This window comes from Ovis canadensis, chromosome 11 (assembly GCF_042477335.2).
Source record: "Ovis canadensis isolate MfBH-ARS-UI-01 breed Bighorn chromosome 11, ARS-UI_OviCan_v2, whole genome shotgun sequence".
NCBI classification, from domain to species: domain Eukaryota; kingdom Metazoa; phylum Chordata; class Mammalia; order Artiodactyla; family Bovidae; genus Ovis; species Ovis canadensis.
This window is the reverse complement of record NC_091255.1, coordinates 35,684,649-35,710,134: the sequence shown is the minus strand read 5'-3', so window position 1 is coordinate 35,710,134 and position 25,486 is coordinate 35,684,649. Positions and strand designations below refer to the sequence as shown.

The window sequence follows — 25,486 nt, the reverse complement described above, 5'->3', positions numbered from 1 at the left end:
GCTGGGGGGGTACTGTTTCCGGGGGTGGGGGTGGGGGTAGGACCGGGGCGGGGGGAGCCGATGATGTCAGCGGCGGCGGCGGCGGCGGCGGGGACGGGCCGGGGCCGGGCGCTGGGGGGGGCCGGGGCCGGAGCCGGAGCCGGAGCTGGAGGCGGGCGAAACCGGAGCGGCCGGGGGCGGCCACGGTGATGAGCCGGGCCTGGCGGACACGGCGCCATCGCAGTCAGGTGGGCCCCAGGGCGAACCGGGCAGGGCCAGGGCGGACCGGAGCCAACAGCCGGGCCCCCTCCCCGCTGCCCGGTGCCGCGGGGGCCCGGGCCGCGCCCCGAGCCGCGACCGCTCCCCTTTGGGGTTGACCTGGGGGCTCAGGGGTCGGGGGCTGAGTCTGGCCCCGCCTCCAGGCGCGCAGGGCGCTGGGGGGCGACTAAGGGGGCCCGGGTACGGCGTCCGACTCGGCGGCGGTCGGGGTGGGGGTGCGGGGGGGAGGCGGGTGCGATCGCCTGGGGCCTTGGAAAGGGCCGCGCTCACTCCTCACTTGAAGGGTTAATTCTGCAGCCCGGTGTCCCCCTCCCCCCGTGGGGCAGGTTGGGGGTGGGGTGGGGCTGGTGTGAGCCCGGGCCGGCGCTGCAAGCTGCTGGGAGGGCGATGGCGTAGGAGCCAGGCAGAAGGGGGGAGGGGTGGGCCGCCGAGCGCCCCAGAGTTGGGGTGTGCGGGGTGCGCAGGGCGAACAGGGGCCCCAGAGCCGCTGCGCCGTCGGGGCAGGGTTGTGGCTGCGAGTCCTGGAGCTTGTGTGTCTCCTGCTGTGTTGTGGGGCAAGGTAAACCTCTCCTAATCACCACTGTTTGCTGGTCTGGTAGCCAGGGGTCCAGCAGGGCCCTACCAGGCCATGGGGACACAAAGCCAGATGGAAGGGTATCCAAGTGTTGTGAGGCAGAATGACAAGATGTGGCCCTGTGGCTCTGGGTGACAGGTCCGCATTTGAAGCTGCGCACAATACCTGCGGAGTTTGTTAGGTGTGGGGTTTTATGTATGTTTCATACTGGGGTGTGTTTTCTTGCACATATGTGTCTGGTCCTGCACACATGAACTATTTGTGAACTGTTGTTTTCTGCAGAGCTGGTGACGGGTAAGTGCTGTGGAGGGCACCCAAGTGCTGGGTGTGTGTGCTCAGTTGGAGGGGGCAGTTGTGTACCCTTGAGTCAGAAGGTGTTGGGTCTGGTCCGGTTTCTGCGGCCCTGCTGAGGTGTGGTCCAGTCTTGGCGAAGATGGCCTACTGGATGGGTTTGTGGGTCCGTGTGACGACTGGGTGGCATGGAAGTGGGGGTGCATATCTAGAACTCGGGTCCTGCAGGCCCCGTGGGAAGTGAGAACCCCTGGTGTGTCTCAGGTACCTGTGGGGCAGCTGGTACTGGTGCCTGGGGTTCTGGGTGGAATGTGCAGGTTGTGTTTATGGGATCATGGGCAGCTGAGCGAGGGGAAGGTTGTGTGTTTGCAACATTCCCTACGGGATTCTTTTGTGACGTTGTTTGTGGGAGCCTTTCGGGCCGGGAGGCAAGCTGGTCAGAAAACACTTGTAGGGAGGGAGGTGGCGTGACAAGGGCAATGTGGGCCTCAGACTCCGGAGATCAACTGCGAGCTGTGTGTGCGTGCCTGCTCCTGCGTGTTGAAGTGGCTGTGTGGGGCCGCTCTGGGTATGTGTTATGAAGAAGGCGGGGAGATAAATATGGGGCAGAGCAAGGGCAGCAGGCGGGAGGCCTGGGTGTTGTCGGGTGGCCTGGCTAGTCCGTGCAGGGTCTGCTTGCTTGCCCCTTGCCGGCCCGCCCAGCGTGTCAGGGTCACCAGGAGGAGAGGCCTGGCGGCTGCAAGGAAACTCAGCTTGGACAAAGTGGCTCCTTGGCCATGTTTACGTAAAGGCCGGGTGTGACTCTTGTCACTGAAATGGAAAAAAGAAATACGAAGTTTTCAGTCTCCTCCTCCTGCTTCACCCTCTCTCTGTCCCCCTTGCTGGTATCTCTGCTTTTCCATCTCTTCTGTGACGCAGACTAGGCCACTCCTGCGACTGTGGAAGGGTCTGGAAACGGAATTTGCTCGCTAGGCAGATTCCTCAGAACAGGTTTTCCTCACCTTTGGGGCCCTGGCCCTTCTGTAGGGGTGTGTGTATATGTGTGTCTGTGTGTTCCAAGGGTGCACACCCTGTGGTCTGTGCCTGGCCTGGCTAGGAGGGGGTATGTGCGTGGGGGCTGGGTGGATGCTATGGCTAGGCCCCCTGCCCGGGGGCGTGCTGGCTGCTGTGTCAGGCCTGCACAACAGGTGCACCATGGCCTGGTGGAGGGGAAGGAGGCCTAGATGAGAATCGAGGAGTTCAGGCCCTACCACTTCCTCGCCAGCACTTTCCCTAAGTGACCCTCAGTTCCTCATCTATAAAATGGGGCTAATCACCTTCCCTGTCCGTCTTCTAACAGGGCTGTAGGTACGTAGCACATGGGAAGCATACCTGGAAAGTAGCTACAGTTTGGGGACTATGCCCGTGCCAGCCACTGTCAGCCCTGTGCCAGCACTGAGCCCCTTCTTGGGGCTTGGTTAATAATGACAGCAGGAAACACCTATTGAACACTTACTGTGTACTAGGCACTGTTCTTAATGCTTTTACGTATGATCACTCATTTAGTCTTCCCAATGCTGGATGAAAGTGGGAGTTCTAATTATTTCCCTTTCTCAGATGAGACAGCCGAGGTCCAAAGAATTCATATGCCCAAAGCCATTTAGCTAGTAAAAGGTAAAGCTGGATTTGAACCCAGGCAATCTGACTCCAGATCCTGGGCTCTTATATGCCGTCCCCTGCTGCCCTTCTGAAGCTTGTGGTGGGCTTCTCCGTGCATCCCCCTCCACATACATACACACACTTCTGCCCAATTTCTGCAGAACTTAACACCTGCAGTAATTCATTTCAGAAGACTGGTATGTTTCAACAGTGATTCAGGGAGTCCCTGCCTGGGAGGGAGAACTTAGCGTTCGCTGCTGGGTGCTGGCCACAGGGGCACAAAATGTTGATGAAGTAGGTGAAGGAGAGATTGTCCTTGTTCTGAGGGTCAGGGAGGACCAAGACAGAGGTGGCATTTGAGGTCAATTTCAACAGTTTGGAGGTATTTGGAGAAGAGGCTGGGCAAAGTTTTTATTTCTGGCAGGAGAACCAGCACAGGCAGAGGCCTGGAGGTGTGGGAGTGCTGAGGCTGGAGGGCACACCAGAAGCTGGAGGGGAGATTCACTCCAGGCAAGAGGAGAGAGGAAGATGGGGACTGGACACTTGAATACCCAGCTGGTGAATTTGAGCTTTATTCTGGAGTGGAGGCTAGAGAGGGGTTCAGAGCCCAGGAGTGACAATGCCTGAGCTGCTTCGGGGCTGTTGATTCTCAGTGAGAGGAAGCCTGGATGGGAGATGCTAAGACTGGAAGCAGGGGACTAGCTGCAAGCCCTGGCCTTGAACCATGAGACTGTTAACAAGGCCTTGAGCTAGTTTGGGGGGCAGAGGTAGGGTAGAGGGAAAGCTTCCAGAGCCATTCCCAGGCTAGGCCACGGATCTGACCAGACTCGGTGACGGCTAGACGTGGGGAGCAAGGTCAAGGGAGGAGTCAGACTTGACACAGTTAGCCTTTAGCACATGAGCTCCTGTGTGTGTGTGTGTGTGTGTGTGTGTGTGTGTGAGTGATGGTTCTGGCAGCCTGCTAGCTGGCCCCAGCCCCCTTAAGGCAGGACCTGATGGTGTGACAGAGGGGAGGACCCAGCATCTGGGTTCACATGAGCCAATTCTGACCCTGCTGTTCACAAGCTGTGTGACCTTGAGCAAGGTAAATCCCTCTATGAGCCTCAGTTTCCTCACTTGTAAAACTGGGATAATGTAAATGCCAACTTGGAGTGGCTGAGGAAACCATTAAATGAGGCAATGCATGTAAAGCCCTGGGAGTAAAAACATAGATAAATAAAAAATAAAGCCTTGGAGGTGTATTAGGCAAAGCACGAGTGCCCCCGAAGCGATCAAGTTACACTCGCCACCCCCAGCTCCTGGCCAGCTCAGTCCTGGCCTGAGGATGGTTTCCTTCCTAAAGGTGGACACAGTCCAGGTAGGCTTTAAGAAAGCAGGTTCATTCATTTACCCAAAATGTTTTGAATCCTCCTACCATGTATCAGGCACTGTTCTAGGTACTGGATGGAGCAGTGGACAAAGCAGACAAAAATCCATCCGTCCCTTGGAGCTTGCCTTCTAGAGATGAAAGAGCAGTAGTCTTAGTAAATGCCAAGGAGGAAAATAAAGTAGGGAGGGGGATAGGAAGCTTGGGGAGGTCCAAGGCAGCCAGGGAGGGCCTTGGGGGAAGGTGACTTTTTTGAGTCAAAGCTGAAAGGAGGTGGGATAGCAAGGCGTGAGGCTGCCTGAGGAGAGAATGTTCCAGGCACAGGGAACAGCCGGAGGTGGAGGGTATCTCGTGGTGGTGCTCACATCCCCACCTCAGTCACACCTCTTAAGATCACACAGCCAGTTAAGAGTAGAGAAACGGTAAAAACAAATAAAAAAACTAAAACCACAGAGCCATCAGACCTACCATGAAGCCTGATTTCTGCCCCTTTTCTTCACCACTTCCCCCCACCATTTTCCGGGACTGAGTTCCAAGATGATAATAAGAGCTAGTACTTCCTGAGCATCTGCTGTGTGCCCAGCACTCTTCTAGGTACAGCCGGTCATCAGCTTGTTTATTCTCTACAGCCCTACGTAATGGGTGCACTTCATTATCCCCAGCTCGTAGACAAGGAAACCGACATATCGAGAGGTGAAGTAATTTGCCCAGGGTCTCATAACCAGTGTCTGCTCCACCTTGTATAACCCCAGCAGGGCAGCGGCCAGTGGTGGGGCAGTTGAGCTCAGGAGAGCCAGATCCAGACCCCGTTTGGTTAGTAGAGAGACCAGGGACAAGTCACCCCACCACTATATTCTCTCTGCCTGCAAGTGTGGCGTCTAGAGTATTTAAAGCCTCCGTTTCCTCATCTGTACAGTGGGGTTGACACTAGCCCCTGCCTCCCTGTGGTCCTTTTGAGTGCTGAAATGAGATGATGCAGATAAAATGCTTAGTGCCAGATTTGACACAATGTTTATCTCAACAGCAGCTCCAAGTATCATGACGCTGATGGTTCTAGGTGATCTCCAAGGGCCAAAACAGCCTTGGACCTCTGTGGTTCTGAAAATGCTTGGATAGGCCTTGTCCATATATCTTGACAGTCCAGCACACAGCCACGCCTTGGTAGGTACCAAGCCCATATGGTTGTGCGAGTGGGCAGGGCTGGCCAAAGGGTGAGTAGCGGCTAGAATCAAACCTTTTATTTGCTCATCTGTGCAGAGCTGCTACCTTGAAGAGGCCTTTCCTCTAGTTTTTCCCCTTCCTCTAATTTTCACAAAGATCCTAGATGGGCTGATGGGGAGCCCTAGTGGGTTCTGTTTCAAGAAAAACAGAACTGTTATCCTATACACTCTACTCACAACACTTCTGACACCAGACGTGGAGTTTCTTCCCCCACACTGGCCAATTCTCTGACACTAGCTGTGTGTCCTACAATTCAATTCAATTCTGATATTATCTGCCTGGAGATAGCATCAGATTCCACAGGTTAAGGGCTCATTCCCACAAGACTGCCCCCACTTCAGATACCAGTTTGCAAGCCCAGACCTCCTGTACTTTTTTTTTTTTACAGCTTTTTAAAATTTTTATTAACTTTTTTTGGCCACACCACGCTGAGTGTGGGATCTTAGTTTCCAGACCAGGGATTGAACCCATGTCCGCTGCAGTGGAAGCTCAGAGTCCTAACCACTGGACCACCAGGGAATTCCCCAAACCTCCTGTACTTCTGACTGACCAGCAAGAATCAGGCTTTCTCACAACCCGCCTCCTCAGATTTGATAATTTGCTAGGATGGCTTATAGAACTGAGGGAAATACTTGTGTTTATTAGTTTATCATATAATAAAGGATATGATAATAGCCAGATGAAGAGGTCTGGAAGGGTCCTGAGTGCAGGAGCTTCTGTCTCCACAAAGCTGGGCTGTGCCACCCTCTCACCATGGAGATGTGTTTAGGAACTGGAAGCTCTCTGAACCCCATAGTTTAGGGATTTTTATGGAGGCCTCATCACATAGGCATGATCAATTATTAACTCAGTCTCCAGGCCCTCTCCTGTCCCCAGAGGCAATGGGGGCTGGGGCTGAAAGTTCCAAACTTCTCATCATGGCTTGGCCTTTCCGGTGACCAGCCCCCATCCAGGACTACATGGAGAGTCACCTCTTTAGAACAAGAGACATTTCTGTCACCCAGGAAATTCCAAGGGGTTTAGTTTAGGAGCTTGATGTTAGGAACTGGGGTCAAATGTTAGAATAAGATGCCTGCGGACACGACTGAAGCGACTTAGCAGCAGCAGCAGCAGCAACACCCCTATCTGGAGAAGGAAATGGCAGCCTAGTATCCTTGCCTGGAAAATCCCATGAACAGAGGAGCCTGGCGGGCTACAGTTCGCAGGGTCACAAAAGAGTCAGGCACCACTGAGCAACTAAACAACAGCGCTTCTATCACTTGGGAAATTACAAGAGTTTTAGGAGCCCTGTGTCAAGAATGGGAACAAAGGGGACTTCCTGGCGGTCCAGTGACTAAGATTTCACACTCTCAATGCAGGAGACCCAGGTTTGATCCCTGGTCAGGGAACTAGATCCCACAAGCTGCACCTAAAAGATTCCAAATGCCGCAACTAAGACCCAGCAAAGCCAAATATATATTTTTTAAAAAGAATGGAGACCAGAACCAAATATATTATACCTGACCGTTAACAATGTAGGGGTTAGGGGCATGGACACTCTACCCAGTGGGAAATCTAAGTATAGCCTTACAGTCCGTATCCAGGGTTCTTCTGCGTGCTCAGATTCAACCAACCGCAGATCTTGGAATACTGTAGTATTTACTACTGGAAAAAAATCCACATAGAAGTGGATCTACGCAGTTGTTCAAGGGTCAGCTTAATTTCTTATATCACAGTATCACAGCCGTAAACATCTCTTTCATCCTGATGTAGTATAATCAAGAATGAAAGCGTTGGAGCCGAACAGATCCCAGCCCTGCGACTAACTGATCTCGTATATCTCTAGTTGCGGCAAGCGGGGGCTACTCTTCCTTGCGGTGCATAGGCTTCTCATTGCGGTGGCTTCTCTTGTAGAGCACGGGCTCTAGGGTGTTTGGGCTTAATTGCTCCTTGGCATGTGAGGTCTTCCCAAACCAGAGATCGAACTTGTGTCCCCTGCGTTGGCAGGCGGATTCTCATCCACTGCCCCACCAGGGAAATCCCTGCCTGTCACTTAAAGTGAAGCTAACTGCTACATTTTAGAGTCATGATGAAGAGCAAATGAGGTAATGCCAGTGAAGCACCGACTCTTGGGGGTCCCTGTTGGCTGGTGGTTGTCACAGAAGGGAGGAGGAGACCTTGTTCTCTTTCCCCATTTTGCAAACAGATGTGAACACCAGCCCAGGAATCCTTCCCCTGGATTCCTGACCCACCTGCAGTCCATCAACTGATGGGGTAGCACTTGACCTAGGTGTGTGCCTGGCACTCAGGGCTGTGAGAAACTTTGATTCTCATCCCTGTTTACCTCCTCCGGGAGAGGACTGAGGGCTGCCTTTTGGCTGAAGAGAAAAGGCCTCTTAGTCCAGACAGTATGAGTAATAAATAGGAAGAGAGCATTTTGGGGGGGTGGGGTGGGAATTGAATGAGGAACTCCTGACACAGGACACCTCAGAGGTCATGTGTGACCCCGGGCGTGTGGAAGGGGAGGGCCCCCAGACTTTGTGGAGGGTAGACAAGAGGAGCTGAGAGCTCTGCTCTCAGGTCAGCAGGCCTGGCTCTGTGAATAGGCCCCACCTGTTAGGACCAGCTCTGTGTGTCTTTGGCTAAGTTACTCTATGGCTCTGGAACTGAGATCTTCAACTGAAAATTGAGCCCCCAAAGCTGAAGGTGTGAGTTGCCTTGCGGGCAGTGACTGCCATGGCTCACATTTGGGTTACCTGCTATTCCTTTTGGATGAGCCTCCCAGCAAGAGGTGAGGTAGGGGTTGTGTTCCCTGCCCCACCCTCACTTTTTTTTAAGCCAAAGGCCCAAATCCACCACCTCTCAGAGTAAGGAGGGGGACCCAAGCTTCCTCACTTCCAGTCTGGTGGCCTTCCCAGAGACTGGAGCAAGCTGGCACGTGTGTGCGAGACGGTGGTCTTCCGTGGTCCCCGGCACCTAGAAACCTTCTCTAAGATTTATGTGACGAAGTCCTCTGCTAATTTGAATATCTAGCAGCTTGGTCCAATGAAAAAGGTCAAACAAATCTATTTTGATATGTAAATAAGACTGTTATAATGAGAGACAACATGCAAATCTTTGATTTCCTTTGAGTCCCAAAGATTGGGCTCAAGGGACTTGAGACTGATCCAGCAGGGTTCCCTGGGCCTACAGGATTGAACCGATGTCGCTGCATTTTTTTGAGGCAAATTGGGAATATGCAAATTATCTTATTCCTGTACTTCTGGGGGCCAGCAGTACAGGCTTTGCAATAATCTGTGGCATCCTAGGTCTGATTAGAGGCCACTGAGCAAGTAACCCGATTGGTTCCCAGGAGGGTCAGGGTCTCTAGAGCTGCCCAGGCTCTCTGACCCTCCATGCGGCACCACTCCCCACCTCCTGGGTCGGCCTCCCGCCCAGTTCCCTTCCCGAGGACGCAGTTTCGGTTTCTCCACAGAGGGAAGAAGCACGGCAGAAGGGACTTGCTGAGCCACCTCCGCTCCACTCCATGTTGGCTGTGCTCTCAGGTGAGACGGGTGAGAGGTCTGCTGGGAGGGAGACTGGGCCTGAGGCTGCAGGCGAGCAAAGCAGCCATATCCTCCAGGCTGAGGAGGCCTGAGAAATGGCCATCAGCTGTGGGGGCTCCCTCCCCCTCCCAGTGGGAGAGAGGTGTCCATTGCTCCCCCCGGTTAGTCTGTAACTTGGAAGTCTTGACCCTTGACCTTCATCAAGACCTGAGGAATCCCTGGCCTCTTTCAGCCCCAGATGTCTGACAGAGGGGTGTTGGACGTTGGCCAGATGTGGGGTAGCTAAGGTTAACCCCTCACTTCCATGATCAGAAGTCAGTCAGCCTTCCACCAGCCTCTGGCCAACAGCCTCCAACCCCTGCCCAGCTCGCCTCTGACTTGAAAGCCCCCAGCCCTCCGCCCAGCCTCTGAGATCCTTCCCTGACCTCTTCTCCATCTAGGCTGGCGCCATGCCACCCCCAGCAGAGGTGACAGACCCGTCCCATGCACCCGCCGTTCTGCGCCAGCTCAATGAACAGCGGCTTCGTGGCCTCTTCTGTGACGTCACCCTCATAGCCGGAGATACCAAGTTCCCAGCTCACCGCAGCGTCCTGGCTGCTTCTAGTCCCTTCTTCAGAGAGGCACTGCTGGCTTCAGCTCCACTGCCCCTCCCACCCATCACTGGGGGCTCAGCCCCCAACCCCACCACCACCACAGCGGCCTCCTCCTCCTCCTCCTCTTCCTCCTCCTCCTCTTCCTCCTCCTCTCCCTCTCCAGCCTCACCTTCAGCATCATCCCCACCTCGGGTCCTGGAGCTGCCAGGGGTCCCAGCAGCTGCCTTCTCTGATGTCCTCAATTTCATCTACAGTGCCCGGCTGGCATTGCCTGGTGGTGGAGGGGACGGGGCAGCTGTGGCAGAGATTGGTGCTCTGGGACGGCGTCTGGGCATCTCCCGGCTGCAGGGCCTGGGGGAGGGGGGTGATGCCTGGGTGCCTCCCGCTCCAGCTCCCGTGGCCACCTCACAGCCTGAGGAGGACAGCTTTGGGCCTGGGCCTAGGCCAGCTGGGGAGTGGGAGGGGGACAGGGCTGAGGCCCAGGGCCCTGACTCACAGCCTGCCTTGTCCCGGCGGCCCCTCCCCTGCCCCCGATGTGGGAAAAGCTTCATCCATCCCAAGCGGCTACAGACCCATGAGGCCCAGTGCCGGAGGGAAGCCAGCACTCGGGGGTCCGCTGGGCTGGGAGCCAGGGGTTCTGTCCCCAGTGGCCCTGCAGGAGTGGACGCCTCGGCCCTGCCCCCAGCGGTAGGCTTCCGAGGTGGTCCTGAGCACGTGGTGAAGGTGGTGGGTGGCCACGTGCTCTATGTGTGCGCGGCCTGTGAGCGTTCCTACGTGACCCTGTCCAGCCTAAAGCGGCACAGCAATGTACACTCATGGCGGAGGAAGTACCCCTGCCGCTACTGCGAGAAGGTGTTCGCACTGGCTGAGTACCGAACCAAACACGAGGTGTGGCACACCGGGGAGCGCAGGTGAGTGCTCTGGACAGCCAGGGACTCGGGGTGGATGGGGGTGGAGAGGTCACATGGGACCTAGTCCACTTAGGGACCAAATGGACAAGGGAGGGAATGGGCAGAGCATGGGGCCCAGAAAGCCATTCTCAGATGCCTGCTCACCCACTGGCCCCTGCTCGTGTGCTTTCTGTCATTCACCCTTCTGCCTCCCTCCAGCCCCGTTTCCTTCCACTGATGTTTATTTCTTAGCACCGCCAGGTGTCACGTCCTGGCTTGGTGATGTGGAAAAGGCCAAGGAGGAAACAGAAAGTTGCCTCATGGGGCAGGACAATAGGAAGCACAGGCATGTTCATCTACTGTTCTAATGTATCCTTGTTGATAAGATACTTCCCCATCTGTCGGGTGAGCTTCAGAAGGCGGCTTTGGGAGTTAGGCAAGGTATGTGATTATTCCCAATTCACAGATGGAACAGCTGAGGCCTGGCGTTGCACAGCCAGTGGGGGACACTGAACTAGGACTGGTGTCCCTTCTGAGGCTGGTGAGACAAGCAGCATGAGAGAAGGGTGAGCAGATGGCTGGGGCAGGTCAAGGTCTGAGCGGAGACAGGAGAGAAAATGGAAAGTTAAGGCCCTAGCCTCAGGGCCCCTGACTCAACTGGCTCTGTCCCTGGCCCAGGTACCAGTGCATCTTCTGCTGGGAGACTTTTGTCACTTACTATAACCTGAAGACCCACCAGCGAGCCTTCCACGGCATTAGCCCGAGCCTCCTGGCCAGTGAGAAGACGCCCAATGGAGGCTATAAGCCCAAGCTCAATACCCTCAAGCTGTACCGCCTGCTCCCCATGCGAGCAGCCAAGCGGCCCTACAAGACCTACAGCCAGGGAGCCCCCGAGGCCCCCCTGTCTCCAAGCCTCAACACACCGGCCCCTGTGGTGATGCCGGCCAGCTCGCCACCTGGACCCCCACCTGCCCCAGAGCCTGGCCCCCCACCATCTGTCATCACTTTTGCCCACCCGGCTCCCTCAGTCATTGTACATGGGGGCAGCAGCAGTGGTGGAGCAGGGAGTGGGCCGGCCAGCACAGGGGGGGCCCAAGCCGCCTCAGTCATCACTTACACTGCTCCCCCACGGCCCCCCAAAAAACGTGAGTACCCACCTCCTCCCCCCGAACCTGCAGCCACACCAACCAGCCCAGCCACAGCAGGCAGCCCAGCCACAGCTGCAGGGCCCGCCACAGCCACGGAGGAGGCCAAGGGCCGGAACCCGCGGGCCATGAGGACTCTGACGTACACAGCCAAGCCAGCTGGCGGGATTGGCGGGGGCGCGGGTCCCCCTGCAGGGCCTGGCCGGGGCCCCTCTCAGCCCCAGGCCCCACCGCCACTGTGTCAGATCACTGTGCGAATCGGTGAGGAGGCGATTGTCAAGCGCCGCATCTCAGAAACAGACCTGCGTCCCGGGGAGCTAAGCGGCGAGGAGGTGGAGGAGAGCGAGGAGGAGGAGGAGGACGAGGAGGACGAGGACGAGGAGGAGGAGGAGCAGGGGGAGTCCAAGGCTGGCGGCGAGGACCAGCTCTGGAGGCCCTACTACTCCTACAAGCCCAAGCGCAAGGCCGGAGCCGCGGCCCCGGCTAGCAGCGGGGGCAGCGGGATGCCCAGAAGCCGCCGGCCACCTCGCTGGAGACAGAAGCTGGAACGGAGGAGCTGGGAGGAGACTCCAGCAGCTGAGGGCCCCACGGGGCGTGCCCGTAGCGAGAGGAGACACCGCTGTGAGGACTGTGCCCAGACATTCGCCAGTCTGAGGAAGCTGCGCAAGCACCAGGAGGCCCACAGCGGGGGCCCCCACAGCTCCCGGTCTGGACGGAAGCCCTCCACCCGCCTCACCTGCCCTCACTGCGCCAAGGTGTGCAAGACAGCCGCTGCCCTGAGCCGCCATGGGCAGAGGCATGCTGCCGAGCGACCCGGGGGCACCCCCACGCCTGTCATCGCCTACTCCAAGGGCAGCACTGGTGCCAGAGCCGGGGAGATCAAGGAGGAGGCCCCCCAAGAGATGCAGGTCTCCTCCTCCAGCGGGGAGGCAGGTGGTGGAGGCGGAAGTGCTCCTGCCGAGGAAGCTTCTGAGCCTGCCTCGCTCCAGGACCCTGTCATCTCGGGAGGAGAGGAGCCCTCCGTGGGGGCAGGAGGGGCCACCTATGCATACCCACCTGTGCAGGAATTTCCACTGGCTCTGATTGGGAGTGGCCGGGAATCAGGCAGTGGCAGGGGAAAAGGTGGGAGTGAGGGGCCAGGCGGGGCTGGCGGGGGAGAGCGGATGGAGGCGATGGGGGCTGCCAAAGTCACCTTCTACCCTGAGCCCTACCCACTCGTCTATGGTCCCCAGCTCCTCGCCGCCTACCCTTACAACTTCAGCAATTTGGCCGCTCTCCCGGTCGCTCTTAACATGGTCCTACCTGATGAGAAGGGTGGGGGGGCCCTTCCCTTCCTACCAGGGGTCTTTGGCTACGCAGTCAATCCTCAAGCAGCAGCCCCTACCCCCCCAACCCCACCACCCCCAACTCTTCCTCCACCGGTTGCCCCCAAGGGAGAAGGGGAGAGGGCAGGGGTTGAAAGAACCCAGAAGGGAGATGTGGGGTGAGCTCTGGACCCAGATCCCCCCTTTCACCAGATGCCACCCTCCCCGAACCCCCGCCACTACCAGCTCCCCGGCCTCCCTGCCCCTTGGGAGCCCCTCCACACTCCTGTGCAGGGACCTGGGGGCCTCTGGAGCTCAGGGGTCAGGCTGCTTTGTGTGAGATTGTAGTTTTCCCACCACCTGGGAAGGGGTCTTCGGTGGTTCCCCTCTCAGTTCTCCTCCAGGGAATGGCCTCCGTGAGGGGCAGGGCCAGCTCATCCCTCCTCCAGCCCTTGGGGCAACTGAGCAATATACTTCCATGAATCTCTACTCACGGCCCCCACCAGCTCTGAATGTCTAACCCGCCCTCTGATTCCTAAACTTAGGGGGAAACCATCTTTCTCCCCGAATGTTCCCCACCCTGCATCTTGAAGCTTTCTCTAAGCCCTTGCCCAGATGCTTCCTAGCACATTCCATCCTTTTGTGGCCCAGGGCCTGGACCAGACCATTGTGATACCCAACACTTACCCACCTGGGAGTGGGCTTCAGATGCCATTCTTCCCAAGGGTGGGTTTCTGTGTCCCTGTTCCCTTCACGTTAAGATGCCATGCCTTCTTTGGCTTCTACGCCTTTGGATCTTCCATATTCCTCCTCCTACTCCAAGACTGTGGAGATGGCTCTCCCATCCTGGTCAAAGAGCGGGGTGGGAGGGAGGGCTACCTATCTGTTCCTTGGCTGAGTTCTTTCCCAGCCCAGGCAGCACCAATCTCGGCCCTGCTTTGACCCTCATATCTAGTAAGCCCCAGACTCTTCCACGGCGAAAGAGGTGAGTGGATTGTACCTCTTCCTGCCTCTGCATATGGCCTCATCTGGGCTAAGCCAGATTTGGGGGCCAGGAAGGAGTTCTATATAGGATGGGGGAGAGGTCCTACTTCCTCCTTTTTTTTTTCCCGGATGGTTTCTCCCAGACTAGACCAAATAGCCAGAAAAATGATGGGGGTTGGATGGGTAGGTAAGCCCGAGATTTGCACACGACCTCCCATCCTTACCTTAGCCCTCTTTTTCCCCAGTATCACTTCCCTCACCAATTACTCCAGATGGTTTTTGGGGAACCATCCTACTCCCCTGGTGGGCTTTGGGGTATCCCCACCAACTTTCCCTCCAAAATAGCACCTTACACCCCATCTTTGACTCAGTTTCCCACACCCAAAGATCCCAGCCTAGGGATGGGGTACAGGGACCTTGTAAGTCCCTAATCCCTAATTTGCACTAGTTAACCCTGGTCAGGGGTCCCTATGTTTCCTTCCAGTGGTGGAGTTGAAGAAATGTTCGCTCCTAATTCTGATAACTGGGCCTCCCCACTCTGTGATTGAATGAACACTTCCCATCCACCCACCTACCCCCCGCCACCCCACACACACACAAAAAGCTCAGAAGGGGAGAGCCAGTTTGGGGGAGCAAATTTGATAAATGGGAATTAGAGGAGTGCAGTTTAAAAAGGGGAAAAGTTGTCATCATCAAAATGGCAATCCTTTTCCCAGCTACTGTTTTTTGGGGCCAAGATGGCTGCCCTCTCAACTGATGCTGAAAGGGCAAGATCATGGCTTTTGGAGGGAGGTGGTTTGGCGGGAGGGACAGGAGCAGCCTCCTGCCTCCTCACACCCTCCCAGCAAACGGAAAGGGAGGTTTTCGACAGGCTCCCTGAATGTTAACCATGGAGGAGTGTCGCTCCTTCACTCCTCCTCCGTCTCTTTGCACTTTTCTTGGTCTTGGCCGCAGTCCGAGTGAAGAGTTTCCTACTGAATGTACTGAGTTCCAATTTTTAAGGGGGAGAAAAGATTAAAACAGGGAAAAATGCAAAAAAAAAAAAAAATCACTAAAAAATTCCCACAAATCTTGTTTCTGGCACTTTAGAAAAACTGCGAAAAAAAAAAGTACATAATAATACATATATATATCTACACACAAATTATATATATAAATATATATATATATACACAGCGGAACCACAGGAGAGACTGAGGAAGGCCTTGGAGGCAGGGGGCGGGTGCGACGACAGTGCCCCTGTATCCTTAACCTGCACTCCTCTGAGGCAGAACGGCACAGGAGATGGAAGGGGTTGAGGATGGACCAGGGAATTGAATTTCACAACAGGTCAAAATTCTAAAACCATGGACATTTTGGGAGAACTGAGACTGTAGACATTTATTTTGTTTTTTTTTTTTAATCTGATTTAGGAAAATAGTTTCCAGAATTTGGTGGTTCTGGGCAACAAAGGAGATTGTGCTGAAATGGAGATTAAAATACATGTATCTGAGCTGGGGAACTTGAACATTGTGAATTTCAGATGTTGGAAATTTGGGATTTTGCAATTTCGTCTTTTGAAAATTATCAAGTCTTGTCAGTTTGTGCCCTCTTTCCCCATGTTCCCTGGGAAGAAGGGTGACGGTGGAGTGGGAAGGCCACTGGTTCTGTGCCACAGCACGCAAGATTTAGAATTCTACAGACTCTAGCTCTATATGTAGTGAGGACCCAGATTTAGAGAAACTGACCAATATTTATCTCCGCATTTGTGTGTGTGTCCAACTCTCTAGGCCAATAAACCAACAAGACAAATGAATCGTGCTCTGCAGTGGGATGCCAGGTGCAATTATTGGCGTGGCTGGTGGGTCTGGCTGGACAGGGACACGCTAACCTCATCTCACAGGGATCCCTACAAGGTTAGCCCTGTTTTCCCTCTTTAGGACTTCCAGCAAACGAGTAGGGGTGAGCGCCTGTTGACCCTAGGTACTTCACTGTAATTGCTGCAGCCACTAGGCTCAAACTGACTTTGCTCTGACCTCCAGGCAGAAATATTAACACAGTCCAGTTCACACAGCCTGCTGGGCACATGATCTTCATGCCCCGGAAGGGCCATGCCTCCAACCAGGTACAGCCTTTTCTCCAAACTGAAAGGAAACTGAGGCACAGAATGTGTGACGGCCATAAGTGACACTTCTTGTTCCACTCCTGGCCTCCCATGAGCTTCAACTCCTCATCCCCTGTCCTTCCCCTGTATTTTGTCTAGAGTAACTCAGGAATGAGCAAGGTAAAGGAATGGCTAGGTGGGTGGGGGCTTTGAGGAATTCTGATACAGATACCTTGACCAGAGTGGGCAGCCACAAATCAGTTCTAGCAGGTTGCTGCCAACAGGGGAATCAGATCTGGTGTTACTGTAGACCTTAAAAAATTATCAAGAGAAGCCAGAAATCCAAATTTCTCTGTGAAATATCCACATTTTTATTTATTTATAATTTTTTTACAGCTCAGAGTTTTAGTCAGTCAACAAAGGATAGTACACTCGAGGCGTGAAGGCAGGCCGACCCCAAAGGAGAGTCATTTTTTGTTTTACATTTTAAAAGTAGCAAACCAGATTTTAAATTTTGGCCAACAACATGAGCCAAACAAAACATATCAGTGTGTAACTCTGATGTATATTGTATAATGTTTTTGTTCTCTTCTTATATGATGCTCAGTCTAGGGAGCAGATTCTAAATACTGTTAATATTAGCTTCATTTTACAGATGGGGAAACTGAGGCACAGAGCAATTTAGTAGCTTGCCCAAAGTTTGAGCATCAAAGCTGGCACTTGAAGTTTTAAAAGTGTGCTTTTTATCCTCATTACAAATGCATCTTTTAGAAATAACCTTTTCTTTTTTAATCCTAAAGATATTACATATTACAAATATGATAAACTGCAGAAAGGCAAAAACAAAAAATGACCACTAGTCCCAACACGCAAACATCAACACTACTACTTAGTGTATTTCCTCACAGGAAAAAAAAATTCCCTATTAATTCAACCAGAGGTAACTGCTATATAGGTTAGGATCTGTGCTAGGTGCCTGGGATATTACAGTGAACAAGACAGAGTTCCTGCCTTTAGAAGGCATACAAGTCTAGTTCTTGTTGTTTGTTCCATTCATTGCCAGCATAGGTGTTAACATCCAATAGAGCTTCCTCAAGAAGCCAAAGAATAATAAACGGTTAGTGCATTTCAGGTGGGCCCAAGTCCCCCAAATGCCTAGTCCCATTTAGGCTCCCTCCTTAGAAACGAAATGAGAGAACTGGACTCCTAGTGATGGAGTTAAGATGCAGAAAGGTATAGGGCTTGAGAGCCCTGCTAAACTCTCAATTCACTTGGCCAAGGATCTGGATCTCCACCTTCCAGCCTCAAGGAAAAGGGTCGGCGGGGGGCAAGTGGTACGTGGCATCCAGAAAGATGACGAGGGTCCCAACGCTTGTGAAGATGATGAAGGTCCACAGGAAGAGGCGGTCCACGACCATGGCCACAAATTGCCAGTCCTCCTTCAGCTGGGGTCAGGCAGAGGAAACTGTTCCTGAGTCCGGACCCCCAGGAACGGCTGCCCCAAGGCCCTGTGCCCCATCCAGATCCTCCCACCACAGCTTTGAGACAAGGGCCGGCCTCAGAACAGCAGAGAGCCACCACAGGCAATGGATGTGAATCAAGAACAAGAAGGAAAGTAAAGACAGGACCCAGTGAGGCAAACTTCCACTCAGAAATAAACCCGAGGCACTTCCCTGGTGGTCCAGTGGCTAGGACACCACGCTCCCAATGCAAGGGGCCCGGGTTCAAGCCCTGGTCAGGGAACTAAATCCCACATGCCACCACCAAAGATCCCATATGCCACAACTGCTGCTAAGTCGCTTCAGTCGTGTATGACTCTGTGCGACCCCATAGATGGCAGCTCGCCAGGCTCTGCTGTCCCTGGGATTCTCCAGGCAAGAACACTGGAGTGGGTTGCCATTTCCTTCTCCAATGCATGAAAGTGAAAAGTGAAAGTGAAGTCGCTCAGTCTGACTCTTAGCAATCCCATGGACTGCAGCCTGCCAGGCTCCTCCGTCCATGGGATTTTCCAGGCAAGAGTACTGGAGCGGGTTGCCATTGCCTTCTCCGATATGCCACAACTAAGACCCGACGTAGCCAAATAAATAATTTAAAAAATTAACACCGAGTGCTGGGGGCGGAGCCTGTTTCCGGGTGGAGCCAAGGGCCCCCAGGCCTTGCCCTGGTCCACCCTCGGTGGACATACCGCGTCATGGTCTTCCTGTTCCTGCAGCTGTCGAGCGATGTAGCTGATCGAAGAAACGACCTCCCGTAGCTCAGGAGAGAGACCCACAGCCCGGTTTGGACCATCGATAAATCGCCTCAGGTCTGGAGCAGACAGTTCAGGCTGGAACCTGGAAGAGGCGGGACTGTTTGGCCACGCCCAAGGCGCAAAGACAGCCTGGGCGGGTGCTCTAGCCCCTGCCCCAATTCCCTCCTCCAACGCAAGTCTGGGTTTCAAAACGTGAGAGGGCCCCTCAGGTTCTCGCCTATGGCGGCGACCTCTCTAACCTTCTGCAATTTTTCCTAACCTCTTAGGCGTTTCAGTTCCCACCTCTCCACAAAGTGGGCAACAGATGGCATACTACAACTCCCATGATGCTCAACCACAACCTCCGGGAGCTTAGGTCGCCTGCACCGCACAGTCTTCTGGGAATTGTAGTTCTCCCTCTCCCTTTTATGTGGGCGATGGAGAGTAGGTATTACCTGTTGGGTTTGGGGAAGAGAAAATCATTTGGTGGCTTGCGGATGAAATATTCATCTGTTCCCCGACCCCAGCCACTTCCTGGAGAATCCCTGAGAGCTATGGAAGGTGGCTCCAGCATCTGGTCTCTCTCAGGTTTGGGCCTCTTCAGACCCAGGTACAGAGGGAGTTTGTGGATAAAGATCTGCAGAGTAGATGAACAGGCGTGTTGGAGGGGGTTCTCAGGCCTTGAGACCAGAAGAGAAGCCGCAAACCACCCCCCGGCACGTGCCCACTCCTGCCAAGCGTGCCTGAGTCCCACAGGGCCCAGAGTTCTTAAGTGGGTTAGGAGACATCCTGACTGGAAAGAAAAGTTCTAAGGGCCGCCACCCTGATAGTACCTAGCCCTTGGAATGCTTCCATGGGACCCACCCCACAAAGGGCAGTATTGATGAAGAGAGTCTGGAATCCACACAGAGTTAATAATGTGAGGATAAAATTAATTGTGCAACATTTCAACACCCAAAGACCCTGGCACTCGGACACTACCAGGAGTTGAAGCTGTAGTCTCCCTCGGGTCTGTGAAAGGGAAGGTTGAAGCTGATGGGAGAAAGGAGCAAAGCCTGGACAAAAATCCAAATACTAGGATTTAGAGTTAACACAGGTTGAAGGAGGAGGTCTTCTTACCTGACGAACCCAAAGGGGCATTTGGTGGGTGTGGGGTGAGCGATGATGCAGGTTGAGGACCACAACACTGAGGATGACTGAGAAGGTGACGAGGACCATGGTGAACATGAGGTACTTGATAATGATGGGGACAGACAGGGAGGTCTCAGGTACTTTGTCTGCCAGCAGCAGCAGGAACACAGTGAGGGTCAACAGGGCAAAGATGGAGAGCCCCATCTTCTCTCCTTGGGGGACAGAGGGGAAGGTGGAAGAATTCGGCTTTGCCAGAAGAAGATCTCCCTGGCATAATCAGTGACCATGTTTCCAGCCCACTCAGACAGGGTTTTGGAAGGGCCAACTGCAAGCAAATGACTCCTGCATTTAAACCTCCAACCTGGACTTATTCCCCTAAATTCCACGCTTGTCTTCCTAACTCCTCCATTTGGGTGTCCAACCAACATCTCAGATTTAACATGTCCAATACTTAATTCCCTCACTGCCGACTCTCCCCACAGTCTTCCACATTTCATAAATGACAACTCCATCTTTCCTGTGGCTCAAGCCAAATCCTTTGAGTCATTTTCTGCTCTTGTCCCTCTCATCCCATATCCAATCCATACCAAACCTTATTGGTACAAGCCATCATTACCTCAGGTCTGAGTTATTATAAAGGCCTCCTCTTTGCTTCATCCTTTGCCCCCTGCTGACTGTTTTCAACAGAGCATCCAGACGGATCCCTTAAAGATGTAAATCAGATCATAACACTCCAGTAGCTTCCTATCTCCTTTAGCATAAAAGCCAAAAGTCCTTACTGCAGCAAGGTCTTCCCATAAACTCTCTGACTTCGTCTCCTACTGTTTTCTCTCTTGCTAACTTGATTCAGTTACATCGGCTATTTCTTGAATATGCAAGGCATACTCCCACCTCAAGAGTCTTCACATTCACTCTTAACTCCTCCTGGTAATTTCTTCCCTCAGATATCTACCACGGTCATTCTCTCACTTCCTTCAAGTTTTTGTTCTAATATTGATCAGATATTCTCTTTTTAGTGAGACATTCACTGACCAGCCTATTTTTAAATTGCAACCCCTGTGATAAGCCATAATGAAAAGAATATGAAAAAGAATATATATATGTATAACTGAGTCACTTTACTGTACAACAGAAATTAAACACAACATTGTAAATCAACTATACTTCAATATAATTTTTAAAATAAATAAATAAATTGCATCCCCTACTCCCATCCTCATCCTCCCCAAACCCTTCTCCTGCTTCATTTTCCTTCTTAGGACTTGACCTTTTCTTCTTCTTCTTTTTTTTCATATTTATTAATTTGGATGCACTGGGTTTTAGTTGCAGCATGAAGGAACCTTTGATCTTTGCTGTGGCATGTGGAAATTTTTAGTTGCACCATGAGGGATCTTTAGTTGTGGAATACGAACTCTTAGTTGCAGCATGTGGGATCTAGTTCCCCAACCAAGTATCAAATCTGGGCCCCCTACACTGGGAGGTCAGAGTTTTAGCTTCTGGACCACCAGAGAAGTCCCTTGACCTCTTCCACTATATTGTTTAATGGATTTATTTATTATGCTTGGACTGTCTCCTCCACTAGAATGTAAACTCCATGAGAGTAGGGATTTTTGTCTGTTTTATTCACTGATGTATTCCCAGTGTCTTGCACATTACAGATGCTCAACAAATATTGTTGCATGAGTTAATAGACCAACCCCTGTAGCACAAACTGTATAGCAAATTGAAGGATCTAAAAATGAAATAAAGTATATAAGAATATGCCAGGTGGCTGGTTATTCCTGTGACATACAACAGGTACTGGGAACTTCAGGGAAGGTATTGAAATAAATAACATTAATGGTCTGTTCTGGTTTAGTTCTATAATATTGGTTTCCAAGATTTGCCTTGCTCCAAGAAGAAGAAGTAACATGTGAAAGTGTCCCTAGAGCTTCATCACTCTCCTTCCCTTAGACAGAGAGGACTTGATTCCAGAGAGAAGGAAAGCATGTGTTTTTTGTTTGTTTTGTTTTGGGGGCCACAGCAGTGAAAGCCCAGAATCTTAACCACTAGGCCCACCAGGGAACTCCTGGGAAAAGCATCTTTTGAATTCCAGAGTTTAGGACATCAGTCTCTGAATCAAACTGGTACTAACCAGGGTTGGAATAGCGACACCGCCTCTCTCTATATAAGGTCAGCTGAATGACAAACTCTCCTAACCTCTTTATCCTCCTCTGTGAAACAGGAAGACAATTCAGCACCTACCTCACAGAGTTGTGAAGATTAGAATTGAGTTAATATATGAATCCCATGGACGGAGGAGCCTGGTGGGCTACAGTCCATAGAGTCGCAAAGAGTCAGACACAACTGAGGTGACTTCACACGCACGCACACATAGAAAACATATTATCTGTATTATCTTATAGCAAGTGCTCAAAATTAGCAAATTACATACACTTACACAAAGTTTACAGAGTACCCTGCATAGTTCTCTTAACTCAGTTAATCCTCAAAATAGTCCTACATGATAGGAACAGTGGGTGTCCTATTTCCAGATCAGGACACTAAGAGATTAAGGAATTTGCCCAAGGTTACTCCTTAAGCACTTTGTGCTGTATTTTAGAGAACTGTTGGATATTATTTTCTAGGGAGATGGAAGGTTTAGGGACTAGTACTCTTGCCTGGAAAATCCCATGGATGGAGGAGCCTGGTAGGCTGCAGTCCATGGGGTCACTAAGAGTCGGACACGACTGAGCGACTTCACTTTCACTTTTCACTTTCATGCACTGGAGAAGGAAATGGCAACCCACTCCAGTGTTCTTGCCTGGAGAATCCCAGGGACAGCAGAGCCTGGTGGGCTGCCATCTATGGGGTCGCACAGAGTCATACACGACTGAAGTGACTTAGCAGCAGCAGCAGGCATCTGACAAGTGAGGGGACAGAGGATGCCAAGAATGGGAAAAAGGAAAGGAATAGTTATCTAAGCCTGGGAGCTTGCAGGTCAGAGGAGTGGCAGTTCCAGGGATGAGATCCTAGGATTCTGAAGGGAAGAGTTCAGAAGTTACTAGATGCAGAGAAGTGAGCAGCAGAGGGGAGACAGCACTTGAGGTTGGAGGGGAAACCTGAATCCAGATGCAAAGGCTCTTCTTGAAGGGAAAACCTAGGTAAGATTGCTTAAGCACAACTCCTGATGGCCTGAGTTGGCAGGAAAACCTTCCCTGTATTATGGGTGAAGAGGAAGAAGCTGAACTATTGGTAAGTAAGACAGCTGGGGCTCCTCCCCCCTTACCTGCATCCGGTGGCAGGTAGAAGACAAAGATGGCCAGGAGAGTGATGAGGATGCATGGGGCAATGACGTTGACCAGGTAAAAGAGAGGCTTCCGGCGAATGATGAGGTAGAAGGTGACTTCTTCACGTTGTCCTTCCCCGCCTCCCCTAGGATCCACTGGAGGCTGAATTAGCCGAGAAGGCTTGTGGATAATCTCCCATTGGCCATTCTCTTGGAGGGGTGAGGGGGGAGAAGAGAAGGTGACAGATATGGGACATGTCTTTGTTGGTGCCAGATACGGCTTTCTTTCTTTCTTTCTTTCTTTCTTTTTCTTTTGCCTGCTCCACGCTGTTTGTGGTAGTTCCCCAGCCAGGGATTGAACCCAGGCCCTCAGCAGTGAAATCACAGAGTCCTAACTACTAGACTGCCAGGGAATTCCCAGATATGGCTTTCTCCACCACATCCTAGAGCAGAGGAGACTGATATAATAAGGGGCAATAAGGGGCTAGCTATAGACCCTGGGCTGGACAGCCCATCTCTATTTGAACGAGTCTCAATTTCCATACCCACAAAATATAGATAGTTATATCTATCTTGCCGACCTCACAGGGACTTGTTGATGGAATATGTTTATCAGCCTGTTAGAAACTGGAAATCATAAAGCCCCATGGACATGGAAGTCATACCCACTCACCAATAAAGGTCCCTTCATGAATATACACTTCCTGCCGCTCTTGCCCCTCAGGACTCAAGCCAGTTTGCAGGCTGACCTCTGAGCTGTCATAGCTATAGGAACTGAACACCATGGTGCAGTTCTGCCAGTCAAAGGGGAAGTAGGTGACCTGGATGGAATGGAGAGTCACTAGAGCTGCCAAAGAGCTGGTTGGGGCTGGGGGAGTTGGGGAGGTCACAGGGCAGACAGGGGTCAGAGGATATGGCCCCTCAGGAGCTAGAGACCACCAAGGGAGATCACCTAGAAGTGGAGTCATAGAGAAATCAGAAGGTTGTTTGGGGAGGCCATGGACATTGGAGGAAAGGTCACTAAGGAAGACTGGAAGTCAATGAAAGTGGACAGAGAAGAGGAAACTCAACAGACGCTAAGAGGGATGTGAAGGTCATGGGGATAATGGAGGAGTAGGTCTGAGGGAGGGTTTCTACGATCGCCTTGAGCTTCCCAGATGGAGCCGGGAGACCTGGATGCTACAACTGCTGCGATAGATGCCTGGGGGCTGCCAGCGCATGGAGCCATCGGAGGACACCACGACGCTGATGTCCAGAGCAACATCAAAATTTCCATCGTTACTGTAGGAAAAGAATCAAATCAACTCGGATCAGGCCCCGTCCTCCGGAGGCCGCGCCCCTCCAGAGGCCCTGCCCCATTTCCCAGACTTTGGGAACATCCTACTTGTTTAGGAGCACCACGTCGGGTAGCCACACGGATTCTGCTGAGATGCGGAGTGAATCGATGCCCTCGTGCTCCTCAGGGTCCCAGCTGAGCCTGTAGTCAGTCCATTCCTAGGGAGGCAGAGGCTGAGGGGCCGTCTGGGGTGGGAGGCTGGGAGGAGCCTTGGGACGTGCGCAGGAAGCCCCGGTAGGGAATGCAAGGGAGGAGAGCCGCGCAGGTCTGGGCTGTGGTTCTGAAGGCCTAGGCTCTGATTCCAGTTCCACGTGCACTCTTTGGGACCCCATTAACTAATTTTCCTTCCCTCGCATCGGGCCCCAATTTTTCCATTTTGTAAAAACGAGGGGGTTGACGAGCAAGTGATTTTCAAACCGCAATTAGCGACCCTTTTAATGGGTCAGGAGTCACATGAGTGGCCCCAAACCAGAGTTTAAATTCTTTTCTGAAGCCTCTGTTTCAGTTATAAATGTGTTTTCTGAGGTCATGATGCAAAAAAAAAAAAAAATTCTTATTGGGCGGGACATTCGAGGAAATTGTAAAGGCAGCGAGGTCGCCCGCCCTTTCCCACCCTGCGGGGGTCTCCGTACCAGGTCTAAGTAGACTTTTGTGCTCATCTCCTCATCCTTCTCGTTCTAGAAGGGAAAATTTTAAGGGTAGATATGATGTAAGTGTAGAGAAATAAGGGGCTCGGTAGGTCAAACTCTCCCTGGAAACTCCCTTCTTTTTCCGAGTCGCACTCTCTCGGGTTCAAGCCCCATCTCCTATAACCTGCGTGGATTTAAACCCTATCTCGCAAATTTCCTGCGGTCCTTACGGCCAGCCAATTCATTTACCAGTCCCGACGTGGACCGGACTGAATCTCCATCTGCTGTTTATTAACCCTGTCCGGCGCCAAGCTCCGCCCCAGCCTGTGACCCCGCCTCAAGACCCGCCCTCCGGCCAGTCCAGCGGCCCCCAGCTCCATTTCAAGATCCGCCCATAGGCCTGTTCATCATTTTACCCGGCTCTACCCTGGTCGGTCCAGCAGCCACGCCCACAGCTTGTCCATTGGTCCGATTTCGACCCAACCTGCTCTAATAGCCCATCAGTCTCCTAGTCTGGCTTCGCCCCGGACCCCCTCCCCCAGTGGTCCCTGGATCCCGCCCTGCCTAAAGCCACGCCCCTAGTCGCCTAGTGGCGGGACGCAACTTCCCGCGTGCGCCCTCACCAGGCTGATGAGTTGCGCTAGGGTGAGACCAATGCTGACCCAGACACGGTCTCCCACCTCCCGCGCCGGCCGCACCGTGCTATCATAGCCTGAGAAAAGTTTCTCGCGGAGTCGGCCCTCCGCCTCCGAGCCGCGGGCGCCTGGAGGAGGAAAGAATTGAGTGAAGCTTTGATGCCCGGCCACGACCTCTGGCCCTGTCACTGCTTCTTTGAGGCCCACACTTACCCGGGGCGAGATGCGCCCCCAGCACCCCCAGCAGGAACAGAAGCAGCGCCCCTGGGGTCATAGCCCGCCCGCGTCGCTCAGTGAGTCCGCTGGGTGAGTCGCCAGGACAAGCCAGCGCAGGGGAAGTGACGAGGCGCCCAGGAATGTGCACCTGTTATTGGGGGGCAGCTGCC

General features: G+C 53.0%; 2 protein-coding genes across 8 annotated transcripts; one reads left to right on the top strand and one right to left on the bottom strand.

Annotated features, from left to right (window-relative positions):
* The first annotated feature begins 89 nt into the window (after positions 1-89).
* ZBTB4 (zinc finger and BTB domain containing 4) lies at positions 90-14,836 on the top strand. 3 transcript variants are annotated; one of them, XM_069603354.1, is made up of 4 exons: positions 90-227; positions 8,803-8,872; positions 9,313-10,376; positions 11,034-14,836. In XM_069603354.1, the coding sequence occupies exons 3-4, from the start codon at positions 9,322-9,324 to the stop codon at positions 12,985-12,987; spliced, it is 3,009 nt and encodes a 1,002-aa protein (XP_069459455.1). In that variant the 5' UTR covers positions 90-227; positions 8,803-8,872; positions 9,313-9,321; the 3' UTR covers positions 12,988-14,836. The 3 variants fall into 3 exon arrangements, with proteins under 3 accessions (XP_069459455.1, XP_069459457.1, XP_069459456.1); XM_069603356.1 differs by lacking the exon at positions 90-227 and adding an exon at positions 714-817; XM_069603355.1 differs by lacking the exon at positions 90-227 and adding an exon at positions 8,094-8,118.
* Positions 14,837-16,218: 1,382 nt separating this feature from the next.
* Positions 16,219-25,442, bottom strand: CHRNB1 (cholinergic receptor nicotinic beta 1 subunit). Of its 5 annotated transcripts, none has more exons than XR_011259844.1 (11): positions 25,314-25,440; positions 25,089-25,228; positions 24,469-24,513; positions 23,885-23,994; positions 23,673-23,781; positions 23,174-23,321; positions 22,501-22,710; positions 19,221-19,444; positions 18,382-18,738; positions 18,057-18,204; positions 16,219-17,316 (listed from the first exon to the last, which is right to left on the bottom strand). XR_011259844.1 is itself a non-coding variant. In XM_069603364.1 (11 exons), the coding sequence occupies exons 1-11, from the start codon at positions 25,372-25,374 to the stop codon at positions 17,176-17,178; spliced, it is 1,518 nt and encodes a 505-aa protein (XP_069459465.1). In that variant the 5' UTR covers positions 25,375-25,442; the 3' UTR covers positions 16,219-17,175. The 5 variants fall into 5 exon arrangements, 3 of the variants coding, with proteins under 3 accessions (XP_069459465.1, XP_069459463.1, XP_069459464.1); XR_011259843.1 differs by having other exon boundaries at positions 18,382-18,556; XM_069603364.1 differs by having other exon boundaries at positions 18,557-18,738; positions 25,314-25,442.
* Positions 25,443-25,486: the final 44 nt, after the last annotated feature.